At 39.5% G+C, this 15,699-nt stretch overlaps 1 protein-coding gene across 8 annotated transcripts in view; it reads right to left on the reverse strand.

Annotated features, from left to right (window-relative positions):
- Odad2 (outer dynein arm docking complex subunit 2) overlaps window positions 1-15,699 on the reverse strand; it is a 220,973-nt gene that overhangs the window by 192,762 nt on the left and 12,512 nt on the right. For 6 of the 8 annotated variants that reach the window (XM_085833537.1, XM_085833542.1, XM_085833536.1 and 3 more), the window contains 5 exons: window positions 13,001-13,158; window positions 10,932-11,118; window positions 9,969-10,075; window positions 9,632-9,768; window positions 4,965-5,081 (listed from right to left, as the gene is read on the reverse strand). In XM_085833537.1, coding sequence (XP_085689663.1) covers window positions 4,965-5,081; window positions 9,632-9,768; window positions 9,969-10,075; window positions 10,932-11,118; window positions 13,001-13,158 — 706 coding nt within the window. Of the gene's footprint in view, window positions 1-4,964; window positions 5,082-9,631; window positions 9,769-9,968; window positions 10,076-10,931; window positions 11,119-13,000; window positions 13,159-15,699 lie in introns of those variants that run through there. The other 2 variants (XM_085833540.1, XM_085833538.1) reach the window with 2 other exon arrangements.

Genomic DNA, 15,699 nt, shown 5'->3' on the forward strand with positions numbered 1-15,699 from the left:
TAATCCCAGTTCTTCACAAACTATTCCACAAAATAGAAACAGAAGGTACTCTACCCAACTCATTCTATGAAGCCACAATTACTCTGATACCTAAACCACAAAAAGACCCAACAAAGATAGAAAACTTCAGACCAATATCCCTTATGAATATTGATGCAAAAATCCTCAATAAAGTTCTTGCTAACCGAATCCAAGAACACATCAAAACAATCATCCATCCTGACCAAGTAGGTTTCATCCCAGGGATGCAGGGATGGTTCAATATACGGAAATCCATCAACGTAATCCAGTATATAAACAAACTCAAAGACAAAAACCACATGGTCATCTCGTTAGATGCGGAAAAAGCATTTGACAAGATCCAACACCCATTCATGATAAAAGTCTTGGAAAGATCAGGAATTCAAGGCCCATACCTAAACATGATAAAAGCAATCTACAGCAAACCAGTAGCCAACATCAAAGTAAATGGTGAGAAGCTTGAAGCAATCCCTCTAAAATCAGGGACTAGACAAGGCTGTCCACTTTCTCCATACCTATTCAACATTGTACTTGAAGTCCTAGCCAGAGCAATTCGACAACAAAAGGAGATCAAAGGGATATAAATTGGAAAAGATGAAGTCAAAATATCACTTTTTGCAGATGATATGATAGTATATATAAGTGACCCTAAAAATTCCACCAGAGAACTCCTAAGCCTGATAAACAGCTTTGGTGAAGTAGCTGGATATAAAATTAACTCAAACAAATCAATGGCCTTTCTCTACACAAAGAATAAACAGGCTGAGAAAGAAATTAGGGAAACAACACCCTTCTCAATAGTCACAAATAATATAATATATCTTGGCGTGACTCTAACTAAGGAAGTGAAAGATCTGTATAATAAAAACTTCAAGTCTCTGAAGAAAGAAATTATAGAAGATCTCAGAAGATGTAAAGATCTCCCATGCTCATGGATTGGCAGGATCAACATTGTAAAAATGGCTATCTTGCCAAAAGCAATCTACAGATTCAATGCAATCCCCATCAAAATTCCAAATCAATTCTTCAACGAATTAGAAAGTGCAATCTGCAAATTCATCTGGAATAACAAAAAACCTAGGATAGCAAAAACTCTTCTCAAGGATAAAAGAACCTCTGGTGGAATCACCATGCCGGACCTAAAGCTCTACTACAGAGCAATTGTGATAAAAACTGCATGGTACTGGTATAGTGACAGACAAATAGACCAATGGAATAGAATTGAAGACCCAGAAATGAACCCACACACCTACGGTCACTTGATCTTCGACAAGGGAGCTAAAAACATCCAGTGGAAGAAAGACAGCATTTTCAACAAATGGTGCTGGCACAAACTGGTTGTTAACATGTAGAAGAATGCGAATCGATCCATTCCTATCTCCTTGTACTAAGGTCAAGTCTAAGTGGATCAAGGAACTTCACATAAAACCAGAGACACTGAAACTTATAGAGGAGAAAGTGGGGAAAAGCCTTGAAGATATGGGCACAGGGGAAAAATTCCTGAATAGAACAGTAATGGCTTGTGCTGTAAGATCGAGAATTGACAAGTGGGACCTCATGAAACTACAAAGCTTCTGCAAGGCTAAAGACACCATCAATAAGACAAAAAAACCACCAACAGATTGGGAAAGGATCTTCACCTATCCTAAATCAGATAAGGGACTAATATCCAATATATATAAAGAACTCAAGAAGGTGGACTCCAGAAAGTCAAATAACCCCATTAAAAAATGGGGCTCAGAACTGAACAAAGAATTCTCACCTGAGGAATACCGAATGGCAGAGAAACACCTGAAAAAATGTTCAACATCCTTAATCATCAGGGAAATGCAAATCAAAACAATCCTGAGATTCCACCTCACACCAGCCAGAATGGCTAAGATCAAAAATTCAGGTGACAGCAGATGCTGGCGAGGATGTGGAGAAAGAGGAACACTCCTCCATTGTTGGTGGGATTGCAAGCTTGTACAACCACTCTGGAAATCAGTCTGGCGGTTCCTCAGAAAATTGGACATAGTACTACCGGAGGATCCAGCAATACCTCTCCTGGGCATATATCCAGAAGATGTCCCAACCGGTAAAAAGGACACATGCTCCACTATGTTCATAGCAGCCCTATTTATAATAGCCAGAAGCTGGAAAGAACCCAGATGTCCCTCAACAGAGGAATGGATACAGAAATTATGGTACATTTACACAATGGAGTACTACTCAGCTATTAAAAAGAATGAATTTATGAAATTCCTAGCCAAATGGATGGACCTGGAGGGCATCATCTTGAGTGAAGTAACACAATCATAAAGAACTCACACAATATGTATTCACTGATAAGTGGATATTAGCCCAAAACTTAGGATACCCAAGATATAAGATACAATTTGATAAACACATGAAACGGAAGAAGAATGAAGACCAAAGTGTGCACACTGTGCACCTTCTTAGAATTGGGAACAAAACACCCATGGAAGGAGTTACAGAGACAAAGTTCGTAGCTGTGAGGAAAGGATGGACCATTTAGAGACTGCCGTATCCAGGGATCCATCCCATAATCAGCTTCTAAACGCTGACACCATTGCATACACTAGCAAGATTTTGCGGAAAGGACCCAAATATAGCTGTCTCTTGTGAGACGATGCCGGGGCCTAGCAAACACAGGAGTGGATGTTCACAGTCAGCTATTGGATGTATCACAGGGCTCCCAATGGAGAAGCTAGAGAAAGTACCCAAGGAGCTAAAGGGATCTGCAACCCTATTGTTGGAACAACATGATGTACTAACCAGAACCCTGGAGCTCTTGTCTCTAGCTGCATATGTATCGAAAGATGGCCTAGTCGGCCATCACTGGAAATAGAGGCCCATTGGACTTGCAAACTTTATATGCCCCAATATAGGGGAATGCCAGGGCCAAAAGAATGGGAATGGGTGGGTAGGGAAGTGGGGGGCGCTATGGGGGACTTTTGGGATAGCATTGGAAATGTAATTGAGGAAAATATGTAATAAAAATATAAAAAAAAGAAAGTTATTCTGCATGCTACCTAAAGAGAAACCTAAACACCAACCAATCCTTAAAGTCTGATCTGAACTGCCTACAAAATATGTGAGAGTAATGGTGACCTTGTGAGAGTGACCAACTGGTAATCAAATGATGTGCAATTTGACATCATTTCATGAAATGAAATACATAGCTGTCACTGCTTGAGTGACTAAGAACCAGACACTAAGTAGTCCAAAGACCCAGGGTAAAGCCAAATACTACTAGTCTAAAAAAAAGGTAACAATACAGTTATTCCTAATGATATTCTGCTATACTCACAGATTGGTACCTGATTCTGTATCATGGAAGAGCCTTCCTCTTGCAACAGATAAGAACAAAATCAGAACCCCACAGCCAGACATTACATATATATAGAGAGAGAGATGTTGGACCACATAACTCTAAATGAGATATCTTTATCATCTCCCTCCCCTCAAAGCTCATAGAACCCTACAGAAGAGGAGGCAGAAAGGCAGTCATTGTCTTCAGTTGTATTCCAAGCAGTGGGCCCACCAGGGTCAGTTCCAAGTTATGTGGTTATGTGGAAAGTTAAAATCAATAGGCCACAAAATAAAACAAAAATAAAAAAACTGGGCAAGGGAACTGTACTTTGGTGAAGGGTGATAGTGTTTAATAGAGGTGGGGGGAAATAAAAGGCAGTGGGGAGAAAATAAATATACATGTAGGGAATCGTCAAAGAACCAAGTTACCTAATTAAAATAATTTCATAAGAAAGCTTAAAATTTAAAGATATGTACAATATTTGAAAAATAAATGATTTCAGAATGCCACACAAGATGCAGTAGAGTGAGATAAACAAAGAACAGGCTAGATCTCAGAGGCCTACCAGTAACTCATTAAGATCCCTTCAGATAACATAACATACAAGTTGGAGAGGATAAGGAGCAAATGGACTCCTTGTACATTAGTGTTGTAATCTACAATGCTACAGCTACTTTGGAAAAGTCTGGTGTCCCGTTCAAGAATGACACAGAATTACCATGTAACCTCAAAGCCCACTTCCAGGTGGCCACCCAAACTAGGACAAACTCAAATGGATTCTTTTAGATTAGTGTCCATGGGTGAAAAACAAAAGGCCAATTTAATAACATCATGATTTGTGTGAACTGATTGGTTTTAATTGTCAACTTGACACAATCTAAAGTCACCTAGGAAAGGAATCCACATGAGAGATTGTCTAGATCAGGATGGCTTGTTTGTGTGAGATTATCTTGATTCCATTAACAGATGTGGAAAGACCTGCAGTGTGGGAAGTGTCATTCCCTAGCAGGAAATTCTAAACTGTGTGAGACTGGAGAAAGCCAGAGAAGCACTAAAGCATGCCTGTATTTCCTCTCTCTGCTCTTAACTGTACACATGACTAGCTATTTCAAGTATTGTTGTCTTCCTGCAGTGACAGACTATAACATGATACTAGGAGCTAAAATAATCTCTTTCTCCCCTAAGTTGCTTTTGTTGGGCGTGTTTTATCCAAGTGATGGGAAATGAAACAAGAACAGTATAACATGTGTGTCAATGTAAGCAAATGAAACCATGAAAAGAAATTAAATTTAAACATGATAGATAAACTTGAGACAACATGCTAAGTGAAATAAGCTAAATAAACCCCATAATATGATTTCTCTCACATAGGCACAGATATTAAGTGGATTCTATGAGTCGACTGATATGAAACATCTAGAATAGGTAAATTAATAGAACAATATAGATTAGAGTTCAACAGAGGGAGAACGAAAAATGTGACTTTACATTTGAAAATTACTTTATAGTAATAGTAAGTAGTCATGTTCATAGTAATTTAAAAATTTAAAGTGAGTTTAGAGTGATGGAAAGAGGGAAAGGCTATAAAAAGTTAAAATCAAGCAACATAAAAGTGATCAGAACTTACATGCTTAGACATATTCTCTGAAAATACTGGTGATTTGTCCTTTAAACATGTCACAAGGTCCTTGTAAATTTCACCTTTTCTCTCATAGTTAATCTCCCCTTCTTCTTCTGTTTTTCCCTTTGGGAGGAAAGATTTGATGGTATGATTAATGGAACAGTCAACAGAAGGCCCAAAACAGTATGTCACAGCCTGTGCACACATGTTGGTGGGATTTTTAAATAAATTTTGACAATGTTGTATAATATGTGTTTTAACCATTCTCATTTCCACTCTATTCAATAACCCCTACTTCCTACAAACTCTCAGTGTGGAAGTCTCTGTTTATGATGTGTATAGGTAAGACCCTCCCCCTTGGTTTAATTACATCACCCATCCATCCACCCCTTCCCCATTTGAGTACCTCTTCTATGCATGTAGAGCTTTGCTCTCTAGCCTGTGAAGTCCTGGCTCTCCTCTACTATGAAAATATCAAATGACTTCAAGAATCCTAATTGATGAAGTCACAAAAGGCCCGAGGCTTGGAATTTCACTGGAGAAAAGCCTGTCCTGTGGTCACATTTGTGTCCTGCTCTGTGTGTATCAGATTGCTGTGAGTTCATTTTCTAGGGCTAACATCCCTAGATAATTGTCTGCCCCTTGTCCCCTCTCATGTGCCATATTCCACCTGCTTCTGCCTTTAGTTCATTTCTTTTTCTTCTGTACTGCATCTGAAACACACAACTATACTGTCTGTCATTAATATTTGGAAATTAACAAAAGTTTTTCTGGTTCTCAATTTTCGAGTCTTTCTTTTAAACCTGAAATGAATATTTAATGTTTCCCAGTATAATCTTTGATAGAAACAAAAACTGCTTGATCCTCTCTATAAGGCCTAATAAATTATTCCTTCTATTATCTTATTCTAACTATGGAGCAACAGTTTTGGAATTTTGGTTTTGTTTTTTTTAAAAAAAAAAAACACCAAAATATTATAAGAAGGTATTTTTGTTTTAATCCCAGGGGTGGGGCTATGGGGCTCCTTCATACTGTCTGTAGCAGCTGACTATGATTTGCCTTGTGCTCAAGCAGAAGCAGCTAGATAATTTCTTTGTGTGACACTTGGAATTCTGGGAACTTTTCAGAGGGTATATACATGCTAGGGCCCTGAAAGGCGTGGTGCATGGTTGCTGGTCATTGAGGGAGATTGGTTGTAGTTTGTTAGTAGCTATGGTCAAAGAAGAAAAAAAGAAATTAGATTCAGTATAGAGAAAATATCTTGTGCATTGTATGGATAAATCACCTGTTAATTAAAAAAACCTATGGCCTTTAGCAAAGGGTAGAATAGAAGGTGGGACATCTGCTAAACAAAAGGATTCTGAGATAGTGCAAGCCACTGGAGATTGACATGGGAGATTTGCCCAGGAAGATGTGATACAAGGGACAGTTGTTACCTGAGCACAGACAACCAGCCAAGTAGGTGGCAGGATGCAGATTAAAATAAATGGGTTATGTTAAGTTATGATCTAATAAGAGTAGAGCCTAGTTATATGGCCTAGGTATTTGTAAACATATTTTTTGAGTCTGAGTCTTATTTCTAGGAGCATGGGGCTAGGAGAAAGAACCAGAGCTAACGTCTACATATGGGACCCAAACTAACCTGAGATAGCTTTCCTGATAGAGGCCCCAATTCTCCCCCAAAACAAAACAACTTTAAAGCTCTGCCTTTTTAAGAAAAGAGGCAAAATCTTTTTAAAAAGAAAGAAAGAAAAGAAAAGAAAGCAGCACTTTACAACTTTTAAAAAGAAGGCAACTGCTTATAGAGAGAATGGAGACCTGGAATACATGCTAGCCTGCTGGGGCCTCAACAGCCCAATTCATAGTCACAAAACTAAAGGCCTAAAGCTGTGCACAAGCAATAGCCAGACCACAGAGACACTGAGCACCCCTTCAAGAGAGGAGCAGGAGCTCCAGATGGAGGGTTGGGAAGAAATTTAAAGGCTCCAGCCCCAACCTGCCACAGAAGAGCTGAGGCAGGGAGTGGGCAGAGGCCAGAGGCTTTGGCCTAACATGGCAGGACACATGGTCTTGAGATTGTTAGCTGTCAAAAGCCCTGACTGTTCAGAGCCAGAACTGCAGAATGGCTAGGGGATTCCAAAGAAACACTAAAGTCAGGATGAGACCCTCTGCTAATAAATACAGCCACTTACAAATGACAATCTAAAATTCAAAATGATATTTTTTCCTATGTAGGGGTTTGCTTAATAGTAAGTAGTAATGTTCTTAATAATTTAAAAAATAAATACACATCCATCTTAAATTTATATAAAGAGAAGGGTAATATATATTTATTTATATAAGGTATATTTACAATTTCAATTTGAAAGATAATGCTTTTTCTGTAGACAAAAGGGATTTGCCCTAAGGAAGATCTATTCTGTTACTCAATGCAAGCATTAGGGCTGAGCAGGTTGTTTGCTTTTATCTTTCCAGAAGAAGAAAAGCATCCAACTAGGGAATCCAGAAAACTCTGGACAAGAGAATAATAAAAAAATATTGTTAAGCTTTCTGACTATTGAATGGTAATTATCAGTTTAACAATACATAATATTAATCACTTTTGTCAGGGAAGATAAATAAGTTAAATAAACACACATGTCATAGAGATAATATAACAGTTTTAAATGTATAAAGACAAGGGATTAATGTCAATTGAGGTCTAAATATGATATGCCATCATAGTATCCAATTGGATACACTGACAGACAATGGTCTAATGAAAAACAGCATGGATTGGGGAATTGCTAGGGTGTCAACGATAACTCTGATTAGCCAACTAGTCTCCTTAGACATGGGTGTCCCACAGGAGAACAGATAATGGCTCGCCTAGCACATGATACATAACCCAGGCTGAGGCCTAGAAGTACAGTATGCTGGAGAGTGTGCTCAGGCACTAAAATGGAAAGAAGTTTAGATCAAGTTTAATACCGGGAAGGATAGTAAAGACAGAAAAAGAATAAATAAATCTGCATAGATAGTAATCTCCGATGAAGGAAGAAAGATTAAAAATTGATATAAATGTTTTCAAGAGTGCATAATACTAAATAAATAAACTCATGCCTTTGATCCCAATACTTGGGAAACAAATACAGAGACAGGTTTCTTGTGAGTTGAGACCACCCTTGATTAGAATAAATGGGTTATTTTAAGCTATGATGTAGTCAGAAGAGCCTAGCTAGATGGAGTAGGGTTTCGTAAATATATTTTGAGTGAGTCATATTTCTGGGAACACGGAACTCGGAGGAAGAACCAGACCTGACTCCTACAGTTCAAGGATTTCATAACTCCCTGCTCTCAGTCTTGTTTCTCTCCTACCTATCTAGTGTTAGGAAGTGAAAACACGGTGACAAAGGGTGGGAAAAAGAAGAACCCACAAAGTAGCAAAATCTGGAATCATAACTAGAAATTCTACTTTTCTAAAATATCAAAGAAATCAATAACCAGGATTATAGCCTTACTTTCTCTATGCAGAAATAAGTCATCAAATGCTCATGAACAAAAAAATCAGCACTCAAAGGTGCCAGTAGATTTCAGAAGGCCATCCTAGATGCGGTACCAGGATGCTGAAATCAACACAAGCAAAGTGGAAGGCCTTGTGAAACCATCTCCTGTGACAGTGGGGTTCTCTGTTGAGACACGGATCTTCTTTTTGTGTCCCAAGCTCACACTGAAACTTCCAAAGAAGCTTCAATGGGGAGGCAGCTGAGGTCCTCCTGGCTACTTCAGTGACTCAAAAAGAGAGCAAAATTCACATGTGTACTTCCAGTCTGGCTGCTATTTGTCTCTTAGCTCAGAGGGACCCATCCATACCTCCTTTGGGATCCTTGGAATCTAAACTCAACTTCTGTTTTGGTAGGTTGGGCTAGGTTCAGACAAAAAGGATCAAAGGAAAAATGTCCTTCTTCCTAATAGTCCCGCCGTCCCACTGTGTCTCTTCAGTTTCCCATGTGTATGGTTGTTTTCAATGTTCAGTTTCTCATTTCCCCACAGGCTTTCAGAGATGTCACTACTGAATGACTGATGCTCCACCTTCATAGGCCCAAGCCCCAGGTCTGCCACTTCTTGAGGTACCAGCATAAACTGGACAGTATCCACTCCCCAAGCTGAGGCTTGCTTTATTAAGACTATCTGAGCTCCACAAGACTCAGAACAGTCTAGAAGGAGCCCCACCCTAGCTGGCTGGATTCCAGCTCGCTGGGTTTCTGGCCCCTATCTTCCACATTGATGCGCCTCTTCCACTCCCTTGCCCTTGAACTCTCAAGGTGGAAGCTACAGTTCTTAACTTCCAACATTGCCTTTTGTCTTTTGCTACCTTCAATATGTGTGTAGCTAATCTGGGAACTGATTCTTACAAAGAGATTTTAGTTTGAAGAAGTAAGAAGGGTTACTTCTAATCCTGTTTCTTCAAAAACTGACTCCATGCCCCGCAGTGACAACTACAAAAACTGATTAAGATTGTTTGGGATTTTCTCAGGAGGTGCATAGAGAAAGATGGGGTTTCAGTCTCACAGAGCAATGCTCCTTTCTCTATCATCCTCACAACATAACTTATGATACATGCCTCCCCTCACATACTTAGCACAGAACCCCAGATGTCTGGGGTTTGTGATGATCCTTTAAAGAGTACTTACACCATTTAAAAATACCCCTTCTGTGCTGCAGGTAAGGCACAGAGTTTCCATGTCATGTGGCTTCACCAGCACGTAACAGATTTCTCCTTGAATCTGTCTCCATGGTGGGGCACGACACCCATTTGAAAATTCATAATCTGAAACCAGTCATGAAACCATAAGTAGGAGGAGTTTAGCTTAGTGAGTTGAAAGTATATCAGCTTCACTAAAATAGATATTATGAGAATAAGAAAGTTCATTATTTTGAATACTCAACTGGAATGAAACTATGAAAAAGTGTTTTGAACACAATCACAAAGATAAAAATGATGTCAAATGAGCCCGAGAAGACACCAACCTGAAGTGTATTCGATTGACTCCAGCACTGTCTGTTCCCCTTTTCCCGAGAAACGTTTGAGCAACTCAATATCTTTCTTAAAAGTCCCTGGATTCAGACTGATCTCTCTGAAACAAATGTTAAATGATTAAGCTCTTTGAAACAGAATCTAAAGGAAATGCATGGACACATTCCATCATGTCAGGTGGACCTGCCTATTTGTAATTAATGGTAAAGAGAGACAAAGGGGACCAGTGGACCAGTGGGAGGGAGAGGGAGAGAGGGAGGGATGTCTCAAAATGGAGCTAAGAGAGTGAATGTCTGAAGTATAAAATGCATATACATCTGAAAGCTTGAAAAAATAAAATTAAAAAGTAAATGGTAAAAAAAATCATATCTACTATAATATTAAGTACACATAAATGCTAATTTCTTTTTAAAATTACTTCTTTCTTTATTCAGTGTATCTGTGTGTGGGCACACATGCGTACCAGAGTTTACATGGTAAGGTCAATTTGTGTGAGTCAGTTCTCTCCCTCTACCATGGGACAGGACCTAGGTCATCAAACTTGGCAGCAGCCATCTCTCCCTGCTGAACCATCTTGCCTGCCCTTAAGTGTTCATTTCATAATAATAGTACCATATCATAGAAAATACTAGAAATATGAACACAATTTGTACTGCACAAACTCTACATTCTATTTGTGCTATCACTTGATATGTATAATTATCTAAAGAATCTCAAAGAGAGTCACATGTTCAATGCCTTCTGACCTGGAGAAAACCCCATTAGACTGTCCTAGCAAGAATAACTAAAGTTGTTATTAGAACTTGTATAAATAAATCCAGTAGAATGGATGCTCTGTTCCTGTAAACTGAACCATTAACTCAGTAGCAGTAACTATTGTGCTTTTTCTTGTTTTTCTTTGTAAGATGCTGTGAGCACCTTTGTGGCTGCATCTGAGATGCTTCACCGGCACTCACAGTGAAATGTGCTTTAGGGAATGGTTGAGCAGGTGCAGGTCCAGCTGCTTTAGCAGGATGGCAACTTTCCTTTTCATATACATCTCTTTATCTTTGATGATCGTATCGAGAAGAGTCATGCTAGTGGGGTCTTCTTTCATCTCATTATAATCTGGACCCAAGATTTTCACTACAGGGTCTCTGTTTGCTGGCAAAATATCAACATAAACAATAAAGATTATCCAGTGCAACAAAGACAAAGATAAGAAATCCCACCAAATTCTCCTTAATTTGGTTTCTCTCACTCAGCTTCTTTTGGACAAGCCTGTTTGAATTCCCCCCTCCTTCTGAAAGTTCATTGTATAAAAGCTGTCTTATACTTTTTCATGTGTTCCTCCTTGTATTATGTCAGCTGTGTAAATCACAGTGTGTTTAATATAGTGAAATATATATACACATATGTATGGGTTGCCCACTCATGTGTGCAGAGTTCAGAAAAGGATTCCAGTACCCTGTTCTATCATTCTCCTTATTGAGATGGGTCTGCACTGAACCGAGACTTAGGATGGCAGTCAGTAAGCTCAAGTCCCTCTGTCTGTCTCCACACCCACAGTGCTTGGTTCACAGACACGTACAACTATGTCCAGCATTTTATGTCAGTTTTGGGAATTGAACTCAAGTCCTAATGCTTGCACATGTGCTCTTACCCATTGAGTCCAGCCCTAACATTTTCTTCCTTTCTCTCTTTCTTTCTTTCTTTTCTTTTTCAATGTGCCTTTATTCACTTTGGATCATGTGATTATGCTTAATCAGTAAGAGTCATTCAGTCTTCTTCTAGATCCTACAAATATAGTGTATCCCAAACTTAGATACTCTAATGCTAATAGAGAAGCATCATGGAAAACAATGTAAAGTTCTTAGAAGAAACACCTCCCAGGTAAACATAATTACTAGCCACCAGATCCAACAGAATTATTCTTTTTTTTAATTTTTAATATTTTTATTATGTATTTTCCTCAATTACATTTCCAATGCTATCCCAAAAGTCCCCCATACCTCCCCCCACTTCCCTACCCACCCATTTCCAATTTTTTGGCCCTGGTGTTCCCCTGTACTGGGGCATATAAAGTTTGCATGTCCAATGGACCTCTCTTTCCAGTGATGGCTGACTAGGCCATCTTTTGATACATATGCAGCTAGAGTCAGGAGCTCGGGGGTACTGGTTAGTTCATCATGTTGTTCCAACTATAGGGTTGCAGATCCCTTTAACTCCTTGGGTACTTTCTCTAGCTCCTCCATTGGGAACCCTGTGATCCAGCCCTAACATTTTCAACATTTTAAGGTGTACCCTCTTAACCTCACATAGAAGTAGGCAGAATTCAGTTATCATATTCCTGAAACCCACTGGTCACCTATCCTAAGCCTACAAAAGACATAGAATCCATTGTTACCTGTAACTGGGCTTTTTTTCCCTTATGGTAAATGTGCATAACACAGGTGTAAGAGACCAATTGCAGTATTTTTCACATTAGACAGTTATAATAATATAATTAGTTAATAGTTATAATAATAAAATCAATGTGTCTCCTCAGTATAAGGGAAACTTTCCCATGGAGCTGAATGCACATAATTATTCACGGAAGGCTGTGATGTCACAAACAGATTTAATGAGGAAGAAAAACAAGAATGGATGTCTCCTCAAAAAAACAAAAACAAAAACAAATTCAAATCCCTCTTGGAGGAAACAGGCTGCTATGTACAATGCTGTATACTAAGGTGAAGTAGTCTCAGATGCTGCACCCTGTAACCTGTCTTCAAGCATAAACTTACAGACTACAGGGCACTTTCAGAAGCCATATGCTTAAATGAGAAACCCAGAACCCTATCGGTGATACACCAGACTTTCCATGTGAAACAAAATGGATACTAACAGTTCAGCCAGGAACATGAACAACTCTCATGAAGTAGTACATACGATGTTTTATCTTTTACATGGTAGAATTTTTTCAAGTGAATATACTTAAAGCCTCCCCCAGCCACCAAGATTGTGTGTCTGAAAGTTGACATCACAAGTGGAGAGTGCATATCACCTTCAATACAGGCCTGTGCCTCCTGCAGCTTGCTGTCTGTGGCAATGGATAACAACTGTGACAGTTGCCCAAAGCTCCTCACTTTAATATAAGGTACAGAGAGAAACAGCAGGGGCTGTCCATCTTTACCAGTGTCTTCTGATTCAGCTGTTGTTGCACTAAAAAATGGGGGAGATGAAAGCTGAAGTTATCTTCATATCAGGAGACGTTATCAAGAAGATATTTAGAAAGACTGACTATACTAGAGTCCCCAGGAACTAGAAATGGCTCTGACTGAAAGCTCACCCTTCCTTGTCCTCACTCCCATGCTGTGACTCAGCTCCCAAGCTCCCAGCAGCCAGAGCAGCAGGCCTCACAGGATATGATTCCCACAATTCCTAGAATTCACTTTGAACACAATTAGTCACAGCTTCAGGTTTCTCTAAGGGTTTCTGGTGTCTTTTCAAAAGATGGATGAAAGTTCAACAGGGCAGTCAAACTCGGTGTCCAACCTTACTCTATTTTACCCCACAGTGCTTAGTGGTTAGTAATTAGTGGGTTCACATCTACTTTGTGTTTACGAACAGAAAGGCAAACTAGAACCTTCTGTGGACTATCTCCACACTCCAAACATCCTAAGTCAGTTTCTTTTGCTCTTAACATCATAACCAAATTTTCTAAATTGCCTTTCCTTGATCAGAAATTATTAGATCTCCCAGGTTTTTGATTTTAGTGTTTTTACCTATTTTTAGTATTTGATTTTGTTTGTTTATTTTTTAAGCTAGAACTTAAGTATTTTAAGAGTTTCTTGAGAGTGACATTGATATAAATTTCTATCAGTTACAACATAAATTAAATATGTTGTCTTTAAATTAGCTATTGCTTACACTATTTTATTATGTAATTATATTCCTGAGAGAGCTACTTTGCATGTGAAGAGCCTGCAGTCTATTCGAAGCTGCACTGTGGGGAAACAGATATGGAACTCTCCTGATTATTAGCCATGAGGAACAAATCTGACAGATCCAGGTTATTTGCTCCTGGCACAGTGTTAGTCAAGTTTGGGTGCTGTAACAAAATACCTGAGATTATCTGCACAAAACAGGAAAGGTTGGTCTGAGCTCACAGTTGTTAAGGTTCTATTCCACCATAATTTGGCCCTGTTGCTTTGGAACTGTAGCCAAGCAGCACATGAGGGTGGAAGCACACAGTGGCTCATGTATGCCCATGAAGGAATGGAGAGCAAGAAAGAGGGACTGAGTCCAGACATCCCCATTTAGACAGCACCACCAATGGCCTGACATCTCTCAGTAGGCCCAGCTCGTAAAGATTCTTCCACCTCCCAATTGCACCACCCTCATGACCAAGGCTTTAATCTCAGGAGCCTTTGGGAGACTTATCCAAACCACAGTACTATGTCATTAAAATAAAAACAAGCAGGGTAAGAGACTATAGAAAACAGAATACCAGCCTTCCAAAATACTCTGCTCTCAGGGATAAAGGGGAATTAAATTGATGGCTAAGCAAATGGACTAACAAGGATTCTGAAGAACACTCTGCCTCTGCACACAAACAAATCATAAGGGTTCTCACAGGATCAAGGAGGCAAAGACTGCTGGGTTGACAGATCCAGCCACAAGCCAAGGAAGAAGCTTCCTCGAGTTGGGAAAGGAAAGAACAAATTCTTGAAGTCTCTCGGGTGAATGAGTTCCTACCATACTTTGAGGTTTTTTACCCTGCAGATTTATTTTAGACTCTGTCTTCCAGAACTATACTAAACTTTGTGTTTTATTAAGTGATTGGTTTTCTGGTCATTTGTGGCAGCAACAATAGCTAGCACAGAATCTCTGTCAGTGTGTATTGCCTGGTACCCATGGACACAGTCTCCATCCCTAGTGCCTCCAACAGTAACTGCATCTAAAGGAAGCTGAATACCTGTGGGATAAATGGCTGCATGAAATGCTTGTCGATTTGGCCATGGCATCGGTGTAGAAACTGTTTTATCTACACAAGCTCCTAAAACAGTTTTTAGGATGAAGGACATTTCTAAGGGTTACTCAGGTAAATGGATGGTCACTCAGTTTTAAACAGAAGCACATAAGGCTGAGCTCTAGGCTGAGAGCCAAAAACATAAAGCCATTGAACTGGGTGTAGTGAAACTTGAGGTGGCCACTAGGAAAGGGGAAGGGCTGTCTCTCATTGCTCACTGGCTTAAGTTATAATTCAGCAGAGAAGCAAGGATTACACCACCATAGGAGACTCCTTATGATGCCAATCCCTTCAATCCTGGGGACTCTCCTATAACTGGGAATTGCACCTGTAACATTGACCTCTCTGGGCCTTACTTGGTACTAAACATCAGGTTTTCTCTTTGACTTTTGTTTGCTTTCCAAATGCACACTACATGGGAAAGTCTCACACATTGCCAGTTCAGCATCTACCTTGAAATGCAGCCTTGGCCCCTCTGGAACACTGCTTCTACATGCTGACCCTAAGGAAATGTTTCCTAAAAGCTTTCACCTCATTGATGTTGGTCTCTTATTAATCTCAGCTGATTTTCTCAACTGTAGCTAACTAGCACTGATTGTCCTAGCAGACCAAAGGTTTCAAATAAGGGGCTGGTCTCATGTTAATCACATGTGATTCTCCTGCTCTAGCTGTCCATAAATTACTGATTCTCAAGTCTCACAAAACCATCCCTAATAGTCTTTGAGAGTCAC

This window comes from Mus caroli, unplaced genomic scaffold (assembly GCF_978045245.1).
Source record: "Mus caroli unplaced genomic scaffold, Mus_caroli_1 scaffold_19, whole genome shotgun sequence".
NCBI lineage: Eukaryota > Metazoa > Chordata > Mammalia > Rodentia > Muridae > Mus > Mus caroli.